We start from the raw sequence: 13,662 nt of genomic DNA, 5'->3' as shown, positions 1-13,662 counted from the left end.
ACCAGGGTCACTACCATGCTGGACCACCGATACACTACATTAAAGGACGCCTATCGCTCAGTCCCTCGTGCAGCCTTGGGACTCTCTGATCACTGTCCGGTTTATTTTATCCCGTCTTACAAGAAGCCCCTGAAATTTGCTAAACCTGTTGTAAAGAGCGTGAACAGATGGACCAACAAGTCAAAGCTGGATTTACAGGCCTGCTTTGACTGCACTGACTGGAGTGTTTTTGAGGCTTCAGCCACTGACCAGGTCGAACTAACTGACACTGTGACATCTTACATCAGCTTTTGTGAGGACATGCGTGTGCAGACTAAAACCTTCCACACATACAACAACCAAAAACCCTGATTCACAGCAGAACTCAGGCAGCTTTGTCAGACTAAAGAGGAGGTCTTCAGAAGTGGGAACAGAGTCCTGTATAACCAGGCCAGGAACACACTGACTAAGAGATCAAAGCAGCAAAGAGATGCTACGCTGAAAAGCTAAAGACAGCTTTGCAGCCAGCGATCCTGCGTCGGTGTCAAAGGCCTGCGGACACTCACTAACTACAGGAGACCATCCCCAACACTGCTGGTACTCAACGACTGGCTGACGAGCTGAATGGTTTCTATCGTAGGTTTGAGAAGCCCACAGTCACAACTCTGCCCCGCTCTACCATCTTCACACAGTCACCTTCCCCGACTGTCACGCTGTCAACCCCCCTCTCTCCGACCCCTCACCTGCACACACAATTTGTGAAGAGGATGTGCGCCATGTCTTCCAGAGGCAGAACATCAGGAAGGCTCCTGGCACCGACGGTGTGTCTCCATCCTGCCTGAAAATCTGTGCAGACCAGATGGCCCCCATCTTCACACAGATCTTCAACAGATCTCTGGAGCTGTGTGAAGTTCCCTCCTCCTCCTGCTTCAAACTCTCCACTATCATCCCAGTCCCCAAAAAACCATCCATCTCTACATCTGTAGTCATAAAGTCCTTTGAAAGACTGGTGTTGGCCCAACTTAAGGACATTTCAGGACCCTCTGCAGGTCAGTGGATCATGCAATCAACTTAGGACTGCATTACATCCTGCAACACCTCGACTCTCCAGGGACATATGAAAGGATCCTGTTCATGGACTTCAGCTCGGCATTCAACACCATCATCCCGGACATCCTCAGCACCAAACTCACCAAGCCTCCAACTGTCAGTGGATCACAAACTTCCTGATTGACAGGAGTCCCGGACTATTAGCACTGGCGCCCCCCAGGGGTGCATGCTCTCCCCACTGCTATTCTCCCTCTACACCAACGACTGCATGTCAAGAGACCCATCTGTCAAACTCGTGAAGTTTGCTGACGACACAACGGTCATCGGCCTCACCCGGGACGGTGATGAGTCGGCCTACAGACAGGAAGTTGATCAGCTGGCTCTCTGGTGCGGTCAGAACAACCTGGTGCTTAACATGCTCAAAACTGCGGAGATGACCATGTACTTTGAGTATGGTGACTTTGAGTATGATCTGGTGATGGTGGGCAGAGTGGGAACCCCACCACTCTGCCCACCATCACCATACTCAATAGCCCTGTGTCTGCTGTGGAATTCAGGTTTCTGGGATCCACTATATCCCAGGACCTGAAGTGGGAGCTCAACACTGACACAATCATCAAGAAGACCCAGCAGATGATGTACTTCCTGCGTCAGCTCAGGAAGCTCAACCGGCCTAAGGAGTGCTGATCCACTTCTACACAGCCATCATCTAGTCTGTTCTGTGCACGCCCATCACTATCTGGTTTGGATCTGCCACCAAAAAGGACAGGGACAGACTACAACGGAGAGTCAGGACTGCAGAAAAAATGACTTACACATTTTCAGGAAACGGGCAGGAAACATCATTGCAGATCCATCTCACCCCAGACACAAACTGTTCCAGCTTCTCGCCTCTGGTAAGCACTACAGAGCACTGTATGCCAAAACCAACAGACTCAGGAACAGTTCCTTCCCACAAGTCATCAGTCTGATGAACAGCTGACTCTGACCCACAATGTCAGGAACCATTCCTGTGCAATAACCCAGCAGTCTCCAATCAGCCACCTGTTTACTGGCTAACACATTTTATTCTCTATTTCAGAGCTGTTCATACTGCTAATATTCATATTGTATATTGTACTGTATACCAACTCCACCGACCTCATGTACATAAAAGCTGCACGTAATACTTATTTATTCCAGCATTCTTTGCACTCATCACACTGTGTACATGTATGCTTGTATGTGTATGTGCACGTGTATATCACATCCACCTCCGACATGCACATAATAATAACAATAATGGTAATAATAATTTTCCCCTGCATTCTTGGCACTCTGCTCATTGCACTATTGTCTCAATCTGTCTGTTTTTGTTGATAGTGTGTGTATATGTGTTCTCTATACTGTAGCCTGTGTTTGATTTTATTATTGTCTTATTGTATTATTATATAAGAAAGCACATTGTGAGCAATGTACAATCAGGAGCAGCAGGCTACGATGTTGATGGTTTCATGGACCTTGATTTGTTTTGTACCACATGTGCATGCAGACTCCATACAGAAGCTGAACAGTGTCTGAACTGTTTATGATCCCATATGACATGTTAGGACATAAAAGCTGAAGACAAGAGGGACAGAGCAAATTATTGGTATGTTCAGTGCATGAGGTTTAATTCCTGAGTCTAATTCAGCTGTTGAATGGTCTATACATGTACAGTGGCACACATTACAACACAGTCAGCAGTGAGGTGGAAGTCCTTCAAGAGAAAATCACTTTCATTACAAGACACATCAAATATATACTCTGTGGCATGTAGTTAATGTGTCACTGTCTAGTTTCCTGCAGTACCTAAAGTGGGTAAAAGAGAAGTGGCGGAGAATAAACTGAGGGTGTCGTTTATGGAGAGTTTACAAAATGCTTTAAGTTTACAGAAGTTGGTCACTTGGCAAAAGCACTTTATCATTAAGTTCCCATTTTAGTTGTATTCATGTTTCAGTAAGGGCATCGATTAAAGTATTACTGTACTTTTAACCTAAAAATCCAAACGTTACTGAAAAATAGACAATTTAGACTTATGTCTGCTGCCACGATCAGACTTTTTCCTTTTGGTCTATAAACTGGTCTGAATGCACTAAACAGTTGTAAATTTGACAGTAAGAAACTCAGCAGGAGAGGATCATCGAAATCTTTATCCCCTTGAACTGCCCTCCTTACAATACAGTAAGCTCACTTTGTTTTTCATTTTCACTATTGTAATATACAGTATACTTCATAAAAATATAATGCATATAAACCTGCAATCATTATAATACTACATATAAATGATAATTAAGCATTTGCATTCAAATTAGTTCAAGCTGCCGCAAACTGACTTCCTCACTGACAGTGCGAGCAAGAAGTGTGAAGACTTCTTGTATTTCTTCACTATTTTAGTCGTGTGATTTCTAGTTTGAAACAACAGCTCGGCTTGTTTTTATAGTACAACGGCTTAACAGGGAAGTCAGTTACTGGGTCTGTTGCAGTTATGCTGAAATTCACAAATTCCCTGATTTTGAAACAAACTTTCTGTTTCAGCTGCAGGCTCGTTTGGTAAGGTAAAATGTTTCTGCTTTTTATGTTTGAATTTATGTAGATGGTTTTCATGAACTTCACTGAAAAATACCTTATATATTTTTATTTGTTGAGTTTTGGTTCAGCAGAAATGAGAAGTTGCTTCAGCGACATTTTATTTGAACTTTAATATCGTAAACTCACGCTGTATCATTTTGATTTTATATTGAAACTGTTGTCAGTGCAGCTCTGCAGATATTAATCCTTGCTTGTAACACAGTAACATCTGGTTGAACATGGCAAGTTTCTGTTTGAATGTGTGAATTTAAAAGAACATGAATGCTTTGTTTAAAAGATGCTTTTGATTAAAATATTGAAAGTAACTTTTGTTTTCAAATCCAGGTGATGAGTGTCATTGCAGTCCTGTCTGTGAATATGGTGACAGCCAACATGTTACTGAGTGTCTTCTTTCTTTCAGGTGAGCTGTTTGTTCAGTCACTTTTATTTGGAGATGTTCATCATTTACAGTTTGGACTTCATTTAGAAACAAAGCAGAAAGACCAGCGCAGTCAAATGTTTTATACTGACATTGTTAAAAGGAAAAAGGAGCAAACATGCTGCTGCTGAATTGTAGATTGTGTATCGTGAACTTTCTCTTCATACAGATTTTGCTCAACTTTTTGTTACAGTAATCGTCTGGTTTTACAGGTGTTTGGGCTGATTGTTCTGAGCCAGCAGCCCTCATCATCACTGCACCACAGAAGATGGAAGCACTGAGTGGATCTTGTTTGCAAATCCCATGTAACTTTAGTGTTAAATCAGAACAAGAGTTTGACAGCAGAAGAGAAAGCTTCGGAGTGTGGATTAAAAATTACCACAGAATTGCCATCTATCCAAACAATACGATTTTCAACAGCAGTGGGACAGTTAACATCTATCCAATGAGGATTACTGGAAACCTGGGTCAGAAAAACTGCACCACTCTGTTTTCTAATTTACTCACAAGTTATACAGACACATACTTCTTCAGAATAGAGAACAATCCATTCATGGCAACAGCACATTGTGATCCTCTTCAACTAACAGTTAAAGGTGAGAGAGTTTAGTTTTTCATTATATATCTATCAACATCTATAATGTGATTGTTTGGAATATAACATGAAATCAGTTGCAGTTTTTGATTTAAACAGCAAACTCCATGACTCTAACCTTCACTGTGAAATGAAATATCTACTGTAGGATTATCAACAGCAGCTGTCAGTGAACAGAAAGTGGTCATTTTCAAAGTTACTACAGTTAAATACTGCTTAGATACATATATATGAGAACATCTTTAATTTCTTTATTATGTTGTCTGCATTACTGTAACTGTCATTTCAGACAAAATGTCAGCACTTTGTTATTTGACACTTGAAAAATGGAAAACTCATGTAACGCATGAGTTCTTTTCACTTGTTCACATGAATCATCAGTGACAACAAAACCTACATGACAATTGTTTTTAATTCTGTATTAGATTTAAAATAAATCCAGTTGATCTGTAAATTATCAATGCAAGTAGTTAAATGTCAGCATTGCCCTTTCAGTGTAAATTCTGTGTTTGATTTGAAACAGCCCGTTCTCATCTCAGGGCGTCATATACCGCCGATTTGAGAAAGAGTGATAAAGCGTAGTTTGATGCAAAAGGTACCCCTGAAACACTCCAGGGCGTCCAGTTCAGACCAGAAGTGCTAGCTAGCTAGCAACGTTCGTGATAAAGGTGTTGACAGCCCCCCAAAGCCTCTACCCTTAACACAACCATCAGAAATGTTAGTACCTAAACCTAAGTCACTGAATGTATGCATGTCGAACGGCTAACCCTACAGCTGCCCACATCGGCCTCACGGCACTAACAGGTAGGGTTAGCCTCCCTTGTGTTGCTGCAACGTAGGAAACGGGGGCGTTTCATACAGACTCTGAAGGGTACCTTTGCGCGTAAAATCCGTACGCTTTGTCACGCTGGCTGAAAGCGTCAGTTATGACGCATTGAGATGAGAAAGTGTTGTTTGAAACCACAGATTCTCCTCCGAGCCCCAGAATTGAGATCCCAGCTGATCTGAAGGAGAAGCAGTCTGTCACTATAACCTGCTCAGCTTCCACTCCCTGTCCACACTCCCCTCCTAAACTCACCTGGAACCTCCAACAAGACTCTCACAGCAACACAGAGGAAAACACAGATCGAACCTTTACAACTAAAATCCAGGAGACCATCACTCTGTCAGACCAACATGATGGATACAACATCACCTGTTCTGCCAGATATCCTGTGAATGAAGGAAAAGATGTCAAGACAGCACAGGCGAGAAAGACTCTCAGTGTTTCATGTAAGACAAGCAGAGTTTGTTATTGGATCCTGTCAGCACATGATGATTCATGGGATGTCAGCAAATTTGAATAAAGGGAATCTCACATTTTCCTCAGATGCTCCTAGAGACACCTCAGTGTCCATCAGTCCATCAGGTTTGGTGTCAGCAGGTAGCTGGGTGACCCTGACCTGCTCCAGCAGAGCCAAGCCTCCCGTCAGCTGCTTCACCTGGTTCAAGAACAGCACAGATGGACCCAAGAATGTATCTGAAGGAGAGGTTTACAGCTTCAAGGTGACCAATGTCACTGATGGAGGAGTTTATTGCTGTGTGGCCACAAATGATCTCGGTAATGAAACATCATTAGAGATCCATCTGACTGTTGAAGGTAAACAAATGTACTGTATAAAGTTGTGAAATAGGAGCTTGTTGGATAAAGTATTAATAGCACAAATATTCAGGTAATCAGATGTAATAAAGCAGGTAAATACGGAACTGTGCTGAATCTGCTAATTTTAATCTAATCTGCTCTCTTCTGTTTTGTTTTCTTCTGCTGTATTGCTTTGTTTGTTTGTTTTTAAAGTATTCTGTAAAGTACCTTTTATTGCATTTTTGTGAAATGTTGCAATTCAAATAATGTTAATAAACCTGTTTACACTTGAGGTTAACTGAAGGAATTAAAGTATATGATATTTAGAGCCATAACATTTCATATTAAGGATAAACTGACCGTGCTGTCTTGTTACAGATTATCCAGAGTTTGGGGTTGTTGTCTACGTTACAGTGAAGATCCTGGGAATCGTAATGCTCTACAGTACAATCATCATCTTTGAGTGGTGAGACAAACTTTTCTATGATCTGATCATTTGCTGCTAAATACTTGTTGGTCTCTCAGAAATGTTTAAAGTTCATGTTCAAGTTTTATTCACGTTTATTCATGCCATCTCATTTTCTTTCAGGTGCTTTAGATCAAGATGCTGCAACAAACCATGAAGGTAAGCTGCTGTACGAGATCAGGTACATTATACTAAGAGCAAGGCATCTTTCAACAACCATAAAGAGAAGCCAAATATCAGTAAAGAGAGCTAATCTCACTTTATATCACCAAGACGAGCTCAAGGTGCTGCTGGCATTTCTCTTTCAGCTGCATTAACTCACTGCAGAGCACTAACACCTCTCTCTCTCTCTGCTGTTTCATTTCCACAGGATGCAGTAGAAGCAGATGATGTCAACAGAGTGACTGAGATTCAAACATCATGAAGGAGAAGAGGGAGATGTCATGTTCACCATAAATGCAATATTTCGCTCTTTCTTGTTCATCTAATTCTGAAATATTTCACTTTGCAGAAGCTTGATAAGATGAACAAAGGATGGAGTGCAAACAGGGCCAAGTGTTTTATTTAATTTTATGGAAGCTACAGTGTAATATATTAGTCATTAGTTTGTATAGCATTTATAGGGTAATCAGTTTTATTTGACTCAACTGTTTTCATTGTCATATGAAATATAAAAATAAATAAGTTTTTGTTTCAATGGTTTCTACCAAAGTCTGTTTTCCATTATTTAAAAAAAGGCTTTTTGTGAAGCAGTTTATTATTTGACTTTTGATTTCTTCCTTTTGTGGGGTTAATTGACAACTGATCCGTTATAAGTAAGTAGTTATTTCATCATGTGAAAAGCTTGTGAGTATGCAGAGCAAAGAAAGTGGCCTGCAACATGTTTCCGTCTTTCCCCTTAAAAGCATTTGCTTTTATATTTGAGGCACTGACAGTGGCAGACATTACATACATTACAAGACAGTCAGTTCAATCAGGAGAGACTTCATTATGAGTGAACAAGATTCGTTATTGTCATGTGCATAAGAAAGAGACTGCTTTGTGACATCATCATTTTTAAAGTGAAGCTGTCGGTAGTAGGATATTTCCCCAAAAAGAGAGAAAATAAAAGACAAGAAAGGAACAACAAACCAACACAATGATCCTTACCTTAACAGGCCATAGCAGATTTCTAACTCAGCAACAGAAAATCAGAGACTGCTGTTCCCTCATCTTTACTAAAACCTGGCTGCACAACAACATCCATCATCAGTCTGGTTTTACAGGTATTTTAGCTGCTTGTCCTCGAGAGTCAGTCTTGATCATTACTGCACCAAAGAAGATGGAAGCACTGAGTGGATCTTGTTTGCAAATTCCATGTACAGTAGCTTTGATGTTTTTTTGTTTAAGTACCTTGTAAAAGGCACTTTTAATTGGATTTGTATCTAATAACTAGCATAGTAAGCTGAGACCTGAACCGTCCATGGTAACTCAGAGGACAGCAGCAGGATACTCTGTATGCACAAGTCAATGTGTCCCAGCCAGCAAACATCTTAACACAGACTGCTGACAGCCCAGAGGATCTCTACGTTCAAGTGAAGACAAAAATGAGGATGATTTTGGATCACATTTGGACTGGGTTCTTACCTTTTATTTTCTGCTTATTGAAGTTGCTTTATGTCAGTTAATATATAAAGAGACACTAGAGACGTAGGGACAGCGAGTGACTCAGCCAGGGGGGCCGCCAGGAATTTTGGGCCCCATGACAAAAAAATCAAATTGGACCTCCTCTGCGCCGGTTGTGTCACCACTTCTCTATGACTTAACTGTCCCATCAAAAGCTTTACATAACTCTAATTAAAGGCTTGCAAGTGACTGGCTTCTTGTAGTTCAATATTAATATTAGCACAAGAGGATGCGGTTCACTATTTGCTTCTCAAATAAATTGCCCTTCATGATGGGAATAATGAAGTATCTGTATCTATACATGTCATTAACGGCCATAACTCAATCTAAATGAACGCATCAAACTGGATTATTTTAATATAGTCTGTAACTTACATGCAGGCTGAGGTAAACTGCTGTCCAGCATCCAGTACAGACAGGAAGTTGTTTTTTAATTTTATTTATTTCATAATGATCATTATGTGAGAAAATAATTTGTGTTTGATATTCTGTTATTAAGAAATATTTCATTGTCTTTTTTTGTTATGGTAAAAAGAGAAAGAAAGACCCACAAGATCCCCACAGCCTCCCTGGAATGACGCTAACTCATTAAGACAGTGCTGCTCACCTTCTTCACTGGGACAGGGAGGCTACAGTTATGGGGAGACTGGGCTGCTGCTGACTCATCTGTTGTTAGTCTGCTAAAAGGGGCAGGGACAATGATTTAATATGAATATCTTGCTAAACGTTTCCCTGCACTGATTGATTGATGAAATGTAGGCTAACACTAGTCTGTAGCTAACCAGCTTATTTCAATGTGGACATCAGGCCAACAGGTTAACACCACTCACGGACTAAAGGCCCATCTTTCTTTGGGAAAAACTGGGTTACAGGGTGACATCCTTTCATTTGTCTTTCCTCTCTTTCCTTTTTTGAAAACCAGATTTTGGTTTACTAGGCAACATTGTTATCACTTATTTCTGGCGCATCTACTGACTGCATCTAAACACCGTCACTGATACAGTGCGCTGAGGCAGGACCAAACATTTCATGCAGATACAGGGGGGTGGTCGGTCAATATGGAGGTTTGCTTTTTGGTCAATAGGGATTTTTAACTTTCACTGCCAAAAACAAGTAAAAAAAAAGAGATCATTAGTTTTATTATTATATTTGAAATATATTTTTACTCCATGATGATGATGGTTTATATAATGTATAATATAATATAATTTGATATTAGTTTATAATTATTTTTTGGGGCCCCTCTCAGTCAGGGGCCCTTGGAATTGTCCTAACTTTTCCCCCCTATACGGCCAACTGTTGCACTCAGTGTTCGCTGCATGGCAGGTTAAATCTTGTTAATTGCTGCTTGTAGTTTACGTTCTATAGTATTTGTTTTGCAGTGGTTATATAACTGAATGGACTTGATTCCATTATTCTTGTTATTCAAATGTAACCTTTTTGATTTTGTTGCAAACTGTTGGGTAACATTTTTTGACTGAAACATTCATGGCAGTAAAGCACACTGAACTGATCTAAACTGACTGGACATTTAAGTATAATCTTCACTGAAACTCAAAGCCTCTTTTTGTCGTTCACACATTATCACATCATTGTTCAAATGTGTGTACTGACCTCATACGGATGTTGATGCTGTGTGATGTCATCTCTGTCAGATATGTGCAAAGTCCCAAAGCTTAAAATAGGGGACTATTTTAAATGAAATGAGAATGAATTGTAATGAACTTGCCAGAAACTGTTCTATACAAACAGTGTTGATCACATTTAGCTTTGAAATTTTTGAATAATTAAATTTGGCAATATTTTATAATAAATTTTTAAAATAGCATTTTGATTTACTTATCTCTTGTGTCTCTCAAATATTTTGAATCTGTTTTCTTTTTTCTTTTTTTATTAGGGCTGGGCAAGTTAACGCATTATTATCGCGTTAGCACATTAATTAATTAAGGCTAACAATTACTTTATCTAACGTTAACGCAGTTTTTATTATTATTTTGAAAATCCGTTGCTCACTGGCTCTGAATACACATACAGTCAAACCATGGGTCACAGAATGGGATGTTGATCAGCCTGCAAATTAACGTAAATAAAAGTTATAGGCTACATAACATAACTACCTGATACGCCTTCATCTAGTTTTGCGGGGATGCTCTGTAAACAGTAATAGATTCTGGAAATTCACAAACAGCGAAGATCAGTCACTCTTCCAATGATATGTGCTCAAGACGTGTGCATGAGCGAGCACAACCACAAAAGGTTTCTGCTGATATCTGTTCAGAAAAAACAACAAGAAAACTGGACTCTGATGGTAACTTGTTCTAACAAGCTAGATAAAAGGTAATGCCCTGGCAGTGGCATATAGTTTAGGTTTTATATTTGATTTTGTTATGTTACAGACATGAAGAAAGCAAGTTGATGAAGACAAACAAGTAAACAGCCCTCAACTTCCATGTCTCACTCTGGTCTACACTCAGGTACTACAGGCTTGCATCTAACACGCTGATTCTGGGTTTCTCTGACAGACAGCTGAAGCCTGAAGGACGTGCTGACGTTGCTGACGTACTGCGGTAAGCGTGTCGACTCATTTCTGTTTCTGGTGCTTGTGTGTTGGTACCGTGTTGTGCTGCTCTCGCTAAATACCAGTTACATTTGTTAGATTACAGCGGCCAACTGTCCGCTAAACACTTATTCTTACAGTAATTTTGCCTAAGCACTCACAGTTCATTCCATCTTTTATTGACTGCTGTTCAATCTCATAGTTGTTCAAAGCTTTTTGTAGCTGACGCTACAGTACTTTAGCTTAGCCGTTAGCGACATTAGCTCAGCAGCTAGCGATGGCTTCTCCTTCTCCCTCTCTCTCTCCTACTTTCTCCTGCTCGGTGTGTCAGATGTTCAGTTACTCCTCTGCCTCCTTTAGCGGTAATGGGCGTGTAATAAGTATAGTTTATTTTTAGACACGGAAGCGAGGCTCAGTGATTTAGAAGTCCGGCTCCGCACCTTGGTAGACCAGTCTTTAGCTAGTGTAGCTAGCCAGTCCCCGGAAGTCGGTGCGGAACGGCCTGAGTTGGCCTGTGGTTGCCGTCCCCCGGCATCTCCTGAGCAGCCAGGAAGGGGTGGCTGGGTGACTGTCCGAAGGAGGAATAGTCGAAAGCAGTCAAAGCCCATGGGGCATCACCAACCTGTTCACTTCTCTAACAAATTTTCCCCACTCAGCGACACACCCGCTGAGAAACCAACTCTGATCATTGGCAGCTCCATTTTGAGAAACGTGAAGTTAGCAAAGCCAGCGGCCATAGCCACAACATTGAGTCTTATTTGAAACTGCTGGCTAAGGATAAACGTAAATATAGTAAGATTGTTATTCACGTCAGTGGTAATGACTCTCAGTTCAGCCAATCGGAGGTCACTAAGATTAATGTTGAGTCGGCGTGTACACATGCAAAAACAATGTCGGACAACGTAGTTTTGACATGTGTATGACATGTATAGCCGCATGTCGTCATTCCGCCGCGGGTTGTCGAGGTGGTGTCCAGCAAACGATGTGGGCTTTGTAGATCATTGGCAGACTTTCTGGGGAAGACCTGGTCTGATTCGGAGAGACGGCATCCATCCCACTTGGGAAGGAGCAGCTCTCATTTCTAGAAATCTGGTCCAAGTTTATTAGTGGATCAAATCCATGACAACCCAGAGTTGAGACCAGGAGGCAGAGTCGCAGTTTAACACACTTCTCTGCCCTTCTTTTTCAGCAGTTACCCACCCAAAACCCTACGCAGAGTCGCAGTCTAACACACTTCTCTGCTCCTACATTTCAGGAGTTACTTAGTGAAAATCCTATAGTGACGGTGTCTGTCCCCCGACCGTTGAAATTATTTAAAAAGGTAAACAGAAGAGAAGCTGTACATAAAAACCTCATAAAACTTAAAACCACAAGAGCAATAGTGCAAACTAATAGGAAAATAAAATGTGGACTCTTAAACATCAGATCTCTCTCTTCTAAAGGTGTACTAGTAAATGAACTAATATCAGATTATGATATTGATTTATTTTGTCTTACTGAAACCTGGCTGGGTGATGGAGAATATGTTAGCCTAAATGAATCCACCCCTCCCAGTCATATTAATACTCACATTCCTCGAGGCACAGGCCGAGGAGGTGGAGTTGCAGCTATCTTTGACTCTAGCCTACTAATCAGGTCTAAACCTAAACTAAACTATAACTCATTTGAAAGCCTTGTTCTTAGTCTTTCACACCCTAGTTGGAAATCACTGCAACCAATTGTCTTCATTATAGTGTACCGAGCACCTCGCCCGTATTCTGAATTTTGATCTGAATTTGCAGAGTTTTTGTCAACTTTAGTCCTTAAAACGGACAAAGTTATTATTGTAGGGGATTTTAATATTCATGTGGATGTTTAGAATGACAGCTTCAGTACTGCGTTTATCTCTCTGTTAGATTCCATTGGCTTCTCTCAGAGTGTTCATGAACCAACTCACTGTTTTAACCACACCCTCGACCTTGTTTTGGTGTATGGTATTGAAATTGAACATTTAATAGAGTTCCCACAGAATCCCTCTTTATCCGACCACTGTTTGATAACTTTTGAGTTTGTATTGCTGAACTACACGCCATTGGGCAAAAATTTCTATACAAGATGTCTGTCTGATAGTGCTGTAGCTAAATTCAAGGATGAGATTCCATCAGCTCTAAATTCATTATCAAGTCACAAAGTAACGGAGGACTCCAATGCTAATTTCAGTCCCTCCCAAATCGATCATCTTGTTGATAGTGCTGCAGGCTCGCTGCGAATGACACTGGACTCTGTAGCCCCTCTAAAAAAGAAAATACTAAAACAAAGACGGTTAGCTCCATGGTATAATACTGAAACTCGCAAATTAAAGCAAATATTGATATTAATTAATTAATTAATATAACTTGAGAGGAATTGGCGTTCCACCAAAGTGGAAAATTCTCGTTTAATTTGGCAAGATAGTCTTAAAACTTATAGGAAGGCCCTCCATAATGCCAGAGCAGCGTACTACTCGTCATTAATAGAGGAAAATAGGAACAACCCCAGGTTTCTTTTCAGCACTGTAGCCAGGCTGACAGAGAGTCACAGCTCTATTGAGCCAAGTATTCCCATAGCTCTCAGTAGTTACGACTTCATGAGCTTCTTTAATGATAAAATTCTAGCTATTAGAAACAAAATTCACCAAGACCTGCCCTCAACTGGCACCAACTTATCTCTTAACTCAGGAACC

The 13,662-nt window shown here is 40.6% G+C and overlaps 1 protein-coding gene across 1 annotated transcript; it reads left to right on the top strand.

Moving 5' to 3' along the window:
- Positions 1-3,908: 3,908 nt before the first annotated feature.
- LOC123980313 (vascular cell adhesion protein 1-like) lies at positions 3,909-7,357 on the top strand. Its single transcript, XM_046064644.1, has 7 exons — positions 3,909-4,039; positions 4,270-4,653; positions 5,619-5,924; positions 6,022-6,291; positions 6,652-6,739; positions 6,863-6,898; positions 7,110-7,357. The coding sequence occupies exons 1-6, from the start codon at positions 3,967-3,969 to the stop codon at positions 6,894-6,896; spliced, it is 1,155 nt and encodes a 384-aa protein (XP_045920600.1). The 5' UTR covers positions 3,909-3,966; the 3' UTR covers positions 6,897-6,898; positions 7,110-7,357.
- The last annotated feature ends 6,305 nt before the right edge of the window (positions 7,358-13,662 follow it).

Source organism: Micropterus dolomieu, linkage group LG01, assembly GCF_021292245.1.
Source record: "Micropterus dolomieu isolate WLL.071019.BEF.003 ecotype Adirondacks linkage group LG01, ASM2129224v1, whole genome shotgun sequence".
NCBI lineage: Eukaryota > Metazoa > Chordata > Actinopteri > Centrarchiformes > Centrarchidae > Micropterus > Micropterus dolomieu.
Note: the sequence above shows the minus strand (reverse complement) of the source record. Positions and strands in the feature narration are given on the sequence as shown.